This window comes from Saccopteryx bilineata, chromosome 2 (assembly GCF_036850765.1).
Source record: "Saccopteryx bilineata isolate mSacBil1 chromosome 2, mSacBil1_pri_phased_curated, whole genome shotgun sequence".
In the NCBI taxonomy this organism is placed as follows: domain Eukaryota; kingdom Metazoa; phylum Chordata; class Mammalia; order Chiroptera; family Emballonuridae; genus Saccopteryx; species Saccopteryx bilineata.
Genome location: NC_089491.1, coordinates 318,648,024 through 318,662,860, shown reverse-complemented (window position 1 = coordinate 318,662,860; position 14,837 = coordinate 318,648,024). Strand labels below are relative to the sequence as shown.

At 38.6% G+C, this 14,837-nt stretch overlaps 2 protein-coding genes across 3 annotated transcripts in view; one reads left to right on the top strand and one right to left on the bottom strand.

Annotated features, from left to right (window-relative positions):
* TMEM168 (transmembrane protein 168) overlaps positions 1-14,837 on the top strand; it is a 52,867-nt gene that overhangs the window by 20,304 nt on the left and 17,726 nt on the right. The window lies entirely within an intron of this gene.
* Positions 12,891-14,522, bottom strand: LOC136323401 (large ribosomal subunit protein eL33-like). The gene is made up of 2 exons (XM_066255237.1): positions 14,440-14,522; positions 12,891-13,110 (listed from the first exon to the last, which is right to left on the bottom strand). The coding sequence occupies exons 1-2, from the start codon at positions 14,520-14,522 to the stop codon at positions 12,891-12,893; spliced, it is 303 nt and encodes a 100-aa protein (XP_066111334.1).

The following is a 14,837-nucleotide window of genomic DNA, read 5'->3' as shown; positions in this document are numbered from 1 at the left end:
TGTTGTATCAGAACAGTGAGAAACAGATGTTTTGGCACACAATTAAGTAGCCAAATTAAGGAGTCTTTATTTTAAAGCTGGGACCGCACGGAGACCTAAGTCATTCAAATCGTGCAGCCCTGAATACAGTTTGAGGTTAGGTTTAAAAGACAAAATTACACACTGGGGATTGGGAGGATGGGAAGCCTAGCAGTAAAACAAAACAGTGAAACAAGCTCTTTTACAATGTTTATCTATAAGATTAATTCAGGGAGAAACATTCTGGGAACATCTGCACCCTTGCAGAACTATCCCAAGGCCACAGCCTGGGAAACTAGCCTCAAGGCCAGGGGTATGGAGTTTTTTAGAAACAAGTAAGTTCTACTGAAAGTCTCTTTGTTTTAGAGAAAGGAAGTTCTGCCAAAAGTTACTTAGGCTAAGAGCCTTTCTTTTGTACATTTCACTACTTACTTTGGGCTCATTTGTTTTTTCTTTTTTTTTTTTTTTTTTTTTTTTTGGTGGTCCCTTCAAATGGAATGTTAGATTGTTTATTTGAGTTATTTCTTGTTTCTTCAGGTAGGCCTGTATTACTATAAACTTTCCTCTTAGTACTGCTTTTGCTGCATTCCAAAAATTTTGGTATCTGCTATTTTTATTTTTCTCCACATATCTTTTGATTTCTTTCTTCATTGAATTTTCTTCTTTGACCCAATAGTTGTTCAAGTAACATGTTTAATCTGCTCATATTTGATCTTTTCTAGTGTTGTTCTTATAGTCGATTTCTGCTTTCACACTGTTGTTGCTACAATAGATGCTTACTATGATTTCAGTCTTGTTAAGTTTACTGGGACTTGTTTTGTATCTGAACATGTTGTCTGCCCTTGAGAGTGTTCCACATGCACTTTAGTAGGATGTGTATTCTGTTGTTTAGGGATGAAAAGTTCTATTTGTATCTATTAATGCTATGTGGTCTAATGTGTCATTTAAGGTCAATGTATCCTAGTTAACTGTGTCTGGATGACCTACCAATTGATGTAGTGTTGTATTAAAGCCCCTTACTATTGTTAAACTGTCAGTTTTTCCCTTTACATATGTTAACAACTTGTTCATATGTTTTGGTGCTCTTAGGTTGAGTGTATATCTATTAATGTGTTATGTCTTCTTGATGGATTGTCCTTTTTATCATTATATTATACAATGATTATTTTTGTCTCATTACCTTTTCTGTCTTGAAATCTATTTTGTGTAAGTATGACTACATCCACTTTTCTGTGGTTAACATTTACATAGAGTGTCATGCTCAACCCCTTCACTTTGAGCTGAATAGATCTCCTGAAAGTAGTATATAGTTAAGTCTTGGGGGGTTTTTTTGTTTTATTTATTTTATATTTTTCCAAAGTGAGAAGCGGGGTGGCAGACAGACAGACTCCCGCATGCACCTGACAGTAATCCACTTGGCTAGCCCACCAGGGGGCGGTGCTCAGCCCCTCTGGGGCTTTGCTCCACTGCAATCGGAGCCATTCTAGCGCCTGAGGTGGAGGCCATCCTCAGCGCCCGGGCCAGCTTTGCTCCAGTGGAGCCTTGACTGTGGGAGGGAATGAGAGAGAGAGAGAGAGAGAAAGGAGAGAGAGAAAGGTAGAGAAGCGGATGGGCACTTCTTCTGTGTGCCCTGGCTGGGAATTGAACCCGGGACTTCTTCACGCCAGGCTGAAGTTCAACCGCTGAGCCAACTGGACAGGGCCAAGTCTTGTTTTCTAATCCAGCTACTCTCTGCTTTTTGGTTGGTGAGTTCAGTCTGCTTACATTCAGGTTAATATTGATACATGAGGATTTACTACAGTCATTTTATCTTTTTTCTGGTTGCTCTGTATCCCCATTGTTTCTTTTCCCTTGTGTTTCTGCAATTTTGGATTGCTATTATGATTTTCTATTTTCGTTTGTTTTATGTTTTGTGCCTCAGCTGTCGATTTTTGTTTTACGGTCACTGTGAGATTTACATAAAATGTCTCAGCTAAAATAGTTTTTTCTTTTGATAGCATCTTCATTCACCTATAGAAGTTCAGTTGTTTTTCCTCTTCCCGTTTTATTGTTGCCATAAATTATGCCTTTTTATGTTGTGTACTTGTTAACAAATTGTAATCGTTGTAGTTACTTTTAATGCTTATTTCTTTTAACCTTTGTGTTATGATTGTTTAATACTCTGTTGTGAAATAGAGTTGCAATTTCCTACTTCTGTCTATCTGTCACCATACTTGGAGTTTTGTATATTTTTATCTCTCTGTTTCAGGTTGCAGAGCTAATTCCATTATTTCTTGTAATGCAGGTCTTATATTGGTAAATTTCCTCAGCTTTTGTTTGTCTTGGAAAGTCTTTATTTTCTCCTTCATATATAAAAGATAACTTTGCTGAATATGTTATTCTTGGCTGCTGCATTCTCTCAATATTTTAAATATACTATTCTACTCTGGCCTGGCCTGTAGGGTTTCTTCATAGAAATCTTATGATAATCTAATTAGGTTCCCTTTTGAGGTTACAGTCATCTTTTCTTTGGCTGCCTTAAGAATTCTTTCTTTAGAGGAGAAATCACCATGGACATCATAGATATACAAAGAATTATTGTAGAATACTATGAAAAACTTTATGCCACTAAATTCAACAATCAACAAGAAATGAATAAATTCTTAGAACAATACAACCTCCCTAGACTGAGTCAAGAAGAAGCAGAAAGCCTAAACAGACCAATTAGTAGGGAAGAAATAGAAAAAACTATTAAAAATCTCCCCAAAAATCAAAGTCCAGGCCCAGACGGTTATACTAGCGAATTCTATCAAACATTCAAAGAAGACTTGGTTCCTATTCTACTCAAAGTCTTCCAAAAAACTTGAAGAAGAAGCAATACTTCCAAACACATTTTATGAGGCCAACATAACCCTTATACCGAAACAGGGCAAGGACAGCACAAAAAAAGAAAACTACAAACCAATATCTCTAATGAATACAGATGCTAAAATACTAAACAAAACACTAGCAATCGAATACAACAACATATTAAAAAAATAATACATCACGATCAAGTGGGATTCATCCCAGAATCTCAAGGATGGTTCAACATACATAAAACGGTTAACGTAATACACCATATCAACAAGACAAAGAACAAAAACCACATGATCTTATCAATAGATGCAGAAAAGGCATTCAATAAAATACAACACAATTTTATGTTTAAGACTCTCAACAAAATGGGTATAGAAAGAAAATATCTCAACATGATAAAGACCATATATGATAAACCATCAGCTAACATCATATTAAATGGCACAAAAGTGAAGGCTTTCCCCCTTAAATCAGAAACAAGATAGGGCTGTCCACTCTCTCCACTCTTATTTAATGTGGTGCTAGAGGTTCTAGCCAGAGCAATCAGACAAGACAAAGAAATAAAAGGCATCCATATTGGAAAAGAAGTAAAGGTATCACTTTTTGCAGATGATATGATCCTATACATCGAAAATCCCAAAGAATCTACAAAAAAGACTACTAGAAACAATAAGCCAATACAGTAAGGTCGCAGGATACAAAATTAACATACAAAAGTCCATAGCCTTTCTATATGCCAACAAAAAGAAACAATTGAGAACGACTTCAAAAAAATAATCCCCTTTACGATTGCAACAAAAAAAATAAAATACCTAGGAATAAACATAACAAAGAATGTAAAGGACTTATATAATGAAAACTACAAACCATTGTTAAGGGAAATCGAAAAAGATACAATGAGATGGAAGAATATTCCTTGTTCTTGGATGGGAAGAATAAATATAATCAAGATGGCCATATTACCCAAAGTAATATACAAATTTAATGCAATTCCCATCAAAATTCCAATGACATTTTTTAAAGAAATGGAACAAAAAAATCATCAGATTTATATGGAGCTATAAAAAACCCCGAATAGCCAAAGCAATCCTAAAGAAAAAGAACGAAGCTGGGGGCATTACAATACCTGACTTCAAACTATATTATAGAGCCACGACAATCAAAACAGCATGGTATTGGCAGAAAAATAGACACTCAGACCAATTGAACACAATAGAAAGTCCAGAAATAAAACCACATATATATGATCAAATAATTTTTGATAAAGGGGCCAACAACACACAATGGAGAAAAGAAAGCCTCTTCAACAAATGGTGCTGGGAAAACTGGAAAGCCACATGCAAAAGAATGAAACTCGACTACAGTTTGTCCCCTTGTACTAAAATTAATTCAAAATGGATCAAAGACCTTAATATAAGACCTGAAACAATAAAGTACATAGAAGAAGACATAGCTTCTAAACTCATGGACCTTGGTTTTAAAGAGCATTTTATGAATTTGACTCCAAAAGCAAGAGAAGTGAAGGCAAAAATAAATGAATGGGACTACATCAGACTTAAGAAGTTTTTTTTTGTTTTTTGGGGGGTTTTTTTACAGAGGCAGAGATAGACAGGGACAGACAGACAGGAACAGAGAGAGATGAGAAGCATCAATCATCAGTTTCTCGTTGCGCGTTGCGACTTCTTAGTTGTTCATTGATTGCTTTCTCACATGTGCCTTGACCGTGGGCCTTCAGCAGACCGAGTAACCCCCTGCTGGAGCCAGCGACCTTGGGTCCAAGCTCGTGAGCTCTTTGCTCAAGCCAGATGAGCCTGCGCTCAAGCTGGCAACCTCGGGGTCTCGAACCTGGGTCCTTCCGCATCCCAGTCCGATGCTCTATCCACTGCGCCACCACCTGGTCAGGCAGACTAAGAAGTTTTTGCTCAGCAAGAGAAACTGACAACAAAATAAACAGCCAACTAAATGGGAAATGATATTTTCAAACAACAGCTCAGATAAGGGCCTAATATCTAAAATATACAAAGAACTCATAAAACTCAACAACAAACAAACAATCCAGTAAAAAAAATGGGAAGAGGACATGAACAGACATTTCTCCCAGGAAGAAATACAAATGGCCAACAGATATTTGAAAAGATGTTCATCTTCATTAGTCATTAGAGAAATGCAAATGAAAACTGCAATGAGATACCACCTCACACCTGTTCGATTAGCTATTATTAACAAGACAGGTAATAGCAAATGTTGGAGAGGCTGTGGAGAAAAAGGAACCCTCATTCACTGTTGGTGGGAATGTAAAGTAGTACAACCATTATGGAAGAAAGTATGGTAGTTCCTCAAAAAACTGAAAATAGAACTACCTTATGACCCAGCAATCCCTCTACTGGGTATATACCCCCAAAACTCAGAAACATAGATACGTAAAGATACATGCAGCCCCATGTACATTGCAACATTGTTCACAGTGGCCAAGACATGGAAACAACCAAAAAGCCCTTCAATAGAAGACTGGATAAAGAAGATGTGGCACATATACACTATGGAATACTACTCAGTCATAAGAAATGATGACATCGGATCATTTACAACAAAATGGTGGGATCTTGATAACATTATACTAAGTGAAATCAGAAAAAAACAAGAACTGTATTATTCCATATGTAGGTGGGACATAAAAACGAGACTAAGAGACATTGATAAGAGTGGTGGTTATGAGGGGGGCACAAAGAAAACTAGATAGAAGGTGACAGAGGACAATCTGACTTTGGGTGATGGGTATGCAACATAATTGATTGACAAGATAACCTGGACATGTTTTCTTTGAACATATGTACCCTGATTTATTGATGTCACCCTAGTAAAATTAATTTAAAAAAAAAATTTTTTTTTTTTTTTTGGTATTTTTCTGAAGCTGGAAACGGGGAGGCATTCAGACATACTCCCGCATGCACCCGACCGGGATCCACCTGGCACGCCCACCAGGGGGCCATGCTCTGCCCATCGGGGGCGTCGCTCTGTTGCGACCGGAGCCAGTCTAGCGTCTGAGGCAGAGGCCATGGAGCCATCCTCAGTGCCCGGGCCATCTTTGCTCCAGTGGAGCCTTGGCTGCAGGAGGGGAAGAGAGAGACAGAGAGGAAGGAGAGGGGGAGGGGCAGAGAAGCAGATGGGCGCTTCTCCTGTGTGCCCTGGCCGGGAATTGAACCCGGGACTTCCACACGCCAGGCTGACGCTCTACCACTGAGCCAACTGGCCAGGGCCAAGAATTCTTTATCATTAGCGTTTGAAAGTTTTAATACAATGTATCTTAGAAAAGATCTTTTTGCATTAAGATAATAAGGTATTCTGTTAGTTTCTTTTATTTGAACGTCCAGCCTATTTCCTAAGATTGGGATGTTCTCATCAATTATTTCTTTGAATAGACTCTCTTTTCCCTTCTCTTTGGGATACTTATTAATGTTTCTAATGGACACAGAAAATTCTGGTTGAGTTCTTTTATTTTTTTAACTCTTCACATTCTCTCCTACCTGAATCATTTCTAGATTTCTATTTTTGAGCTTGCTAATTCTCTCTTCCATTTGGTCTGCTCTTTTTCCTGTGCTTCTTAATGCATTCTTCATCTCATTTATTGAGTTTCTTAGCACCAAACTATGTGTTTTTTTTAGTTTGTCTCTTTGGTAAAGTTTTTTGTTGTTCTGAGCTCATTGAACTGCTTCTCTGAGTTTTCTTGTGACTTGTTGAGTTTCTTCATAACTGCAGTCTTAAATTCTCTGTCATTTAAATGAGTCCTTCACGGCTTGAGTTTAGTTTCTGGAGATTGTCATTTTCTGTGTGTGTGCCTTGGTTGTTCATGGTACTTGCATTGTTTCTCTGCCGGTGCATTTAAGATAGTGAACTCTTTTCTTATGCAGATACCATTTTGATCTTAAATCAGATTTATGAGTAGAGGTCTTTTTTTTGTTTTCCAGTTCGTGGTGCTATAGCACAAATATTTTTCTCTTATCTGGACTACCTGTGCTTCTGGGGCTCTTGATGGGTGGGGGTGGTAGCTTCCGTCATCGAAATTAACTCCTGGGTGACCAGGTTGATGGTTGTACCTACTGTGTCTTGGTCCCCTAGGTCTCATGGCACCACCACTATTAAAGGGGGATTAGGCGGGTGGTGGGGTACTTGGTTTGTAAATCTTCAGCACAGCTTCTACAGTGGTGTTGTAACCTGAGGAATTTATTTTTTAAGATTTTATTTGATTTTTTGAGAGAGGTGAGAGAGAGAGAGAGAGAGAGAGAGGTGGGGTGGGGTGCAGGAAGCATCAACTCACAGTAGTAGTTGCTTCTCATATGCACCTTGACTGGGCAAGCCTGGGGTTTTGAACTGGTGACTTCCACATTCCAGTTCAACGCTTTAACTTTATCCACTGTGTCACTATGGGTCAGGAAATAGCCTGAATAATTTAGATACTTCTTTACTGCTACTCCTATGTTTCGCTGTCGTGGTGAGGGAGCTTGCCAGATTCTCAGGCACTGATGCTTCATATGGCTCCCTTACCCTCTACCAAGTGTAATGTGGGTCTGAAGCCCAACTCTCCATCACCACCCATTAGCTGGGGTCATGGCAGGCACTGAATTGTGTCTGTTGATACTGTGTGTGTGTCCTTCCCCTTATCCTGATTCCCCTATGTGTTCCAATATACCCATCTTCAGATGTACCTACTTGTGGTTTGCTCAGACATGTTTATGTGTTGAACAGAACCTTTGTTGGATTATAGACCTCCAACTTGTAAATTTAAGGGTAGACCCAAACACATCACCTCACTTTGCCATGATGCTGACATAACTCTTTGAAAATATATTTTGACACTAATTAGGTGGCAAATAATAACATGTAAGTATACAAAAACCAATATTCTGGAAAGTAGTAATCATAAAATATAATGGAAATGACTTCATTTATAGGAATTATTTTATTCATGGAACGGAAACATAAATATAGAAACACAGAACAAACTAGAAATAAAGTTTAAAAGAAACTCATGAAATTTTTATAAAGAAATACTATAAAACTCCACTGAAGGTCATAAAAGAAGACATGAAGAAATGGAAAAATACAACAGACCTTCTGAGAAAGAAAGACTCAAGAATGTACCGTGAGGACACTTGTTAGTATAGAGACAGTTTTCAGAGCTGAGCTGCAGTTCTCATGCTGTCAAGATGAGCAAAATGTCAAAGCTAGAAGCCTTCAGAGGGGATTTCTGGTAAATTCTCATTTTAAAGTAACATACCAAAGGAAAATTGTCAAGCCATGCATATTACAGTTCTCTCATGAACCTGCATGCTGACCTTGTGTTCTGTTATTATTTAATCTATATGGATTAAGTGGTCAAACCTGGGTTAAGATAAGTAGAGTAGTAATGCCCCAGTTCCCTAGAAGAAACAAACAGAAGTCCTTTTGGAGAAAGTATCATTATCCTAGGCCTGCAGTTAGCCTTATGATAATTTTTTAATGTACAGTGTTTAGCTCATTAATATAACCAGGTATACAAACACGTGGCACCAGAGCAAGAAGAAGCAGAAGCAACAATAAGGAGAGAGATTGCAATTATCAGAGAAGACCATCATACTTACTGAGTTGATAGAAATAAAAGCAAAGATAGTATATAATGGTAGAAAGTTGGAAACTGTAAAAATGTGATGAGGCAAACTTGGAAAAAGAACCAAACGGAAGTTTTATAATCAGAAAATAAAGTGCCTGAAATTGAGTGTGCAAGTTTTAACAGATTAGGTAAAGCTGAAGTAAGCATTAGTGATATGGAAGGCACAGGTCAGAAGACACTCTATAAGAAGGAGCACAGAAGAGAAAAGAAATAGAGAAAATATCATACTACACAGAAGAAAAGGGTAAGATTTAAAGAGGATGTACTGAAAAGATATCATCTGTGTTTTATAGGTTTCCCAGGAAAAAAGACCATAGTAAATATGTGAAAGGATATACAAATACATTGGGACAGAAGAGAGTACAAAATCAGATCTCTGAATACTTAATTTTGACAAAGTGATACAGAGTAGTTGATACTTTTAATAATTGGAAATTGGATGTTCATATAGAAAAAATGAAATCAGACTATTATAAATATCAGTTATATTTGGATTATAGACCTAAATGAAGGAAAAAACAAACAGGTCTTTAGAGCAGTGTTTTTCAACAGCTAGTCCATGGACTGGTGCACCCAAAATTTCATGCCAATCCACAAAACAGTTAACCACCCTGATGTATGAAGATTATAGACCCTATGATCTTAGTTGAATTCGTTTATCCTCAGAGTGAATTCTGCCTTAGTGGTCCTCAAATTAAATCTATTTTTGTTGGTCCCCAAGTGTAAAAAAGGTTGAAAACCACTGTGTTAGAGAATAATGTAAAACAATTTTTTGAGTGGAGGAAAATTTCTTTATGACACAGATAACTGCATTACATTTAGAAACTTATATTAAAGAACAACAAAAAAACAGCATTACAGGAGTCACAGAGGGGGAAAGTACAGGCATACCTTGAGGATATCATGGGTTTGGTTCCAGACTACTGCAATAAACTATCACAATAAAGTTAGCCATACAGTTTTTTTTGTTTCCCAGTTCTTTAGCCACAATGATTGACCTCTTTTCACAAATGATTTCTCTGTAGCATGCAATGCTCTTTGATAGCATTTTACTCAAGGTAGAACTTTTTTTAAAATCAATTTTACAGAAAGAGAAGTGGGGGGGTGAGAAAAACAAACATTGCTTTGTTGTTCCACTTATTTGTGCATTCATTGGTTGATTATTTGTTTCCTGACTGGAGGTTGAACCCATAACCTTGGTGTATCACAGGGGTCAGGAACCTTTTTGGCTGAGAGAGCCATACAATATGTTTAATACTAAATACAAGTAAATGTGTGCATTTTATGTAAGACCAACACTTTTAAAGTGTAATAAGTCTCTGAATTCTTTTTAATAACATTGTTATGCTGTTGCTAACCAGTGATGAATAAAGTACTTCTTACCATTAATGCGATTTCTGGTGCTGCATGGTTTTGCTGATGGCTTTGTAATCTGATTGATACATGGTGAGGTTAAGCTTCATGCAGGCGTTGAGACTTTCATCCGTAAAACGTGATCATAGGTTGGTCTTAACGTTCTTTAGATGTGAGAAAGACTGCTCACATGCATACGTAGAGCCAAACATTGTCAGTACAGCAATACTCACACGATGCAGTGTGTGGTATGTGACAGGAAACGCGTTCCAAGTTTTGACATCAGCTGGTCCGCTGGTTGAAGTTTTTTCATTTCTCCCCACTGTTTGCTCGCCAACTCTGCTTGCTGTCATGCAAGTCTTTCCAAATCTTCATTCCGTGACTTGAACTTATTCACCCACCTGTCTGAGGCCTTCAGGTCAGCAGCTTGTAGCTCAAAATCTCTGACAGAGACACTGGGAATGTAACTCAGGTCGGCGTTGTCCACTGCACACTCATGTGGATGGGTGATGAACTTAAAAAGACGGAGTGCGCTCATGAAAAATTATCCAAAGCGCGCTTTGAATGACTGCAGGAGATTAGATGTGAAGCCCTCTAGCTGCTGGAGATCAAGATGTTGAGCAGGGTTACTTGCTGTGCATGCATCTTTAAACTCTCCCAGTTTTTCCAAGTGTAGTAAGTGACCTGTTTCAATGTCGGCGATGAAGAATTCCAGCTTGTTTTTAATTGCAAACACTGCTTGTTGAACGGATAAGACTGTATTTCCAATGCCTTGCATTTTCACATTGAGCTGGTTCAAATGTTCAGTCGTGTCCACAAGATAGTAGAACTTCAGGAGCCACTCAGTGTCAGCTAATTCAGGATGCTCAACGTATTTTATTTCAAGAAAAGTCCAGATTTCGCTCAGACAAGCCGCGAAACGGCTGAGCACCTTCCCTCTTGATAACCAACGCACATTGTTGTGAAGAAGCAGACCAGGATAATTATTTCCAACCTCATCCAGCAGTGTTTTAAACTGGCGATCATTTAAAGCTCGGGCAACAGTAAAGTTGACCACCCGAATGACCAGCGACATCACCTCACCAAGCTGCTCGCCACACATCTGAGCACAAAGCGCCTTCTGATGTAGGATGCAGTGAAAACTTAGGATGGGTCTCTTTTCATGTTCACGAAGAAGCACTACGAATTCTGTTTTTTCCCACTATGCAGGGAGCACCATCAGTACACACCAAAATAAGTTTATCCATTGGTAGATATTTTTCTTTAGCGAACTCAGTGAAAGACTTGAATAAATCCTCCCTCTTTTTGTCTCTTTCATAGGCAAAACAGCAAGACTTTCCTCACATAGTGTGTCACCGACAGCATTCCTTGCAATCACACTGAACTGGGATAAATGGCTTACATCTGTTGACTCATCCAAAGCGAGAGAAAAGAATGGTGCTGCATTTATGTTTTTCACTTGTGTTGCCTCAATTTGATTTGCTATCATGATGGTACGATCGTGAACAGTTCTTGCCGACAGAGGCATGTCTTTTATTCGTTTGATTATCTTGTCTTTATCCGAAAAGTCGTCAAAAAGTTCATTGGCAACATCAAGCATGAATGTTTTGGCATACTCCCCATCTGTGAATGGCTTCCCATTTATCACAATTGCTAAAGCATCAGCAAAGCTAGCCGAATTCCAGTCACTTTGTTGGATCTAAACATGGAGTTGCTGCTGACTAGCTTACACTCTGCACAGTAGCTCTTGACATGCTTTCTTTCTGCTGTCCCCTGCTGGATATTTCTATGCAAATGTAGTATGGCGTGTATCGAAGTGCCACTTTATATTTGACCGTTTCACCGATTCAATTTTATCATTGCATATTAGACACTGCAGAACCTGCTCTCTCTACAAAGGCGAATTCCCCTGTTCATTCCTGCTGAAAAGTACAATACTCCTCATCTTTTTTTCTTTTGGCCATCTTCTTCGTCAAAAGGGTTTCTGCAATTTGCTAGCTGACTACTTGATTAAAAGGAGGAATGTTTACTTCCTGACCTCACAACGACCCGTGTACATTACGCATTATCCAGTAAAAACTTGGTGTGGTCTCAGAGGATAGCTGTGATTGGCTCCAGCCACTTGCAACCATGAACATAGAGTGGTAGGAAATGAATAGATTATAATACATGAGAATATTTTATATTTTTAACATTATTATTTTTATTAAAGATTTGTCTGCAAGCCAGATGCAGCCATCAAAAGAGCCACATATGGCTCGCGAGCCATAGGTTCCTGACTCCTGGTGTATGGGGATGACACTCAACCAATTGAACTACCTGACGAGGGCTATCACCTAAGTTTATGTAAATTCTAATTCTTTGTTGTTATTCGTATTTCAACAGTTTTCACTGTACCTTTACCTGTAGTAGATTTCATATCAAGAAACCACTTTCTTTGTTCATTTATGAGAAGGAACTCTTCATTCAAGTTTTATCATGTGATTGCAGCAGTTGAGTCACATCTTCAGGCTCCACTTCTGATTCCAGCTGTCTGTATCTACACTTCAGTTACTTCCTCCAACGATGTCTTTTTCTCTAATTTTATTTTTCAATTACAGTTTGCATTTAATATTATTTCGAATTACTCTCTGGTATATAGCATAGTGGTTATACAGTTATATACTTTACAAAGTATTCACCCTGATATTTCCAGTACTCATCTGGCACCATACATAGTTATTACAGTATCAACCAAGTTATTCTCAGCGCTTGAGGCCGGAGCTAGGGCCAATCGAGCCACTGGCTATGAGGGGAACAGAGAGAGATGGGGGGAGAAAAAGGGGAGAGGAAAGGGAAGAGAAGCAGATGGTTACTTCTTATGTGTTCCCTGACCATGGATCAAACCCAGGATATCCGCACACCAAGCCGATGTTCTGTCCACTGGCTGGGGGAAGAAAATGTTTTATAGGTGAACTGAGCCATTTGTATTTATTTCTAATTAATTTAAGTCCTTGAGGGGTACCACATTACACAGATTCTGTGTCCTGTGGCCTTAGCTGGAAGTTTGCTTTATAAAGAATTTGTCATGAACCAGGCCACTGTTTACTTGAGAGCCCATTACCTTTTTCCAGATACCTTTTCCCCAGATTACTCTGGTTTTGTTCATTTTGCCACCAGGTGTCACTGTTTTGTTCTTTGCTATGTGTGCATAATCACATCTCTTGCCTAAATATAGAATGTAGTTTATACAAGCATAAACACCTTCAATTTTTTTTATTTTTATTCAGTGACAGGAAAGGAGGCAGAGACAGACTCCCACATGCACCCCAACCAGGATCCACCCGGGAAACCCACTAGGGAGCGATGCTCTACCAATCTGTGGCCATGCTCGCAACCGAGCTCTTCTTAGCACCTGAAGCTGAAGCCTAGGAGTCATCCTCAGCACCCGGGGTCAGCTCGCTCCAATGGAGCCATGGCTACAGGAGAGGAAGAGAGAGAAGCGAGAAGGGGAAGGGTGGAGAAGCAGATGGATGCTTCTTCTGTGTGCCCTGGCCAGGAATCAAACCCAGGAATCCACATGTTGGGTCAATGCTCTACCACTGAGCCACATGGATAGGGCCAATTTTTTAAAATTAAATTTATGGGGGCGACATCGGTTAGTAAGATAATACAGGTTTCAGTCTGACCAGTGGTGGTGGCACAGTGGATCAAGTGTGGACCTGGAACTCTGAGGTCACTGTTTCGAAACCCTGGACTTGCCTAGTCAAGACACATGGGAGTTGATGCTTCCTGTACTTTCCCCTGTCTCTCTTTTTCTCTCTCTTCCTCTCTCTCTGTCTAAAGAATAAATAAAATCTTTTTTAAAAAAATGAATCATGATTATATAGGTTTCAAGTGTACATTTCTGTGATAACATGATTTATGTATTGCATTGTGTTTCTTCCACTCAAAGTCAAATCATCTTCTGTCACCATATATTTGACCCTCTTTACCCTTTACTATTCCCCCACCCCTTCACTCTGATAACCATCACACTGTTGTCTCTCTATATAAGTTTTTGTTCGGTTGGGTTTTTTTGTTTGTTCAATTATTACTTTGAGTTTTATACCCTATATATGAGTGAAATCATATGGTTTTTAACTTTTTCTGACTTATTTTGCTTAGCATAATATTCTCAAGGTCCATCTGTTGTTGCAAATGGCAGTTTTTATCTTTTCTAATGGCTGAGAAGTATTCCATAGTATCTATATATCACACCTTCTTTATCCAATCATGTTTTGAACGACACTTTGGTTGTTTCCATGTCTTAGCCACTGTGAGTAATGCTGCAGTGAACATAGAGTACATATACATATTTTTTCAAATTAATTTTTTCAATTTTGTTTGATAAATACACAGAAGAGGGGTTTCTGGATTATATATGGTAACTCTATTCTTAATTTCTTGAGGAACCTCCATAGTGTTTTTCATAGTGGCTGTACCTATTTACATTCCCCTCAGCAGTGAATGAGGGTTCCTTTTTCGCTACAACCTTTTCAACACTTACTACTACTTGACTTGTTGAGAACATCCATTCTCACAGGTACACATCTTCAATTTTAAGAAAATCTGTGTGTTCCCTCTGGTTCCAGAGTCCCCGGTCATAGCCAGCAAATAGGGCCTTGCACCACAGCATTCCAGGCATACTTGTTGTAGAAGTCTTGTTCCCAGCAGGCCTCCTCATGACCCAGGATGGCAGAAAGAGCCCAACACCATTTATTGAAGAGACTGTCTCTATCCCATTGTATGTTCTCTCCTCTTTTGTCATATATTAGTTGACCATTAAGTGTGGGTTTATTTCTGGACTCTCCTGTTTCATTGATCTATGTCTGTTTTTATGCCAGTGTCATGCTGTTTTGATTACTATGGCTTTGTGTTATAGTTCGATATCAGGTGGCATGATACTTCTAACTCTGTTCTTTGGTTTGTTTGTTTTTTTCCCCAAGATTGTTGTAGCTAT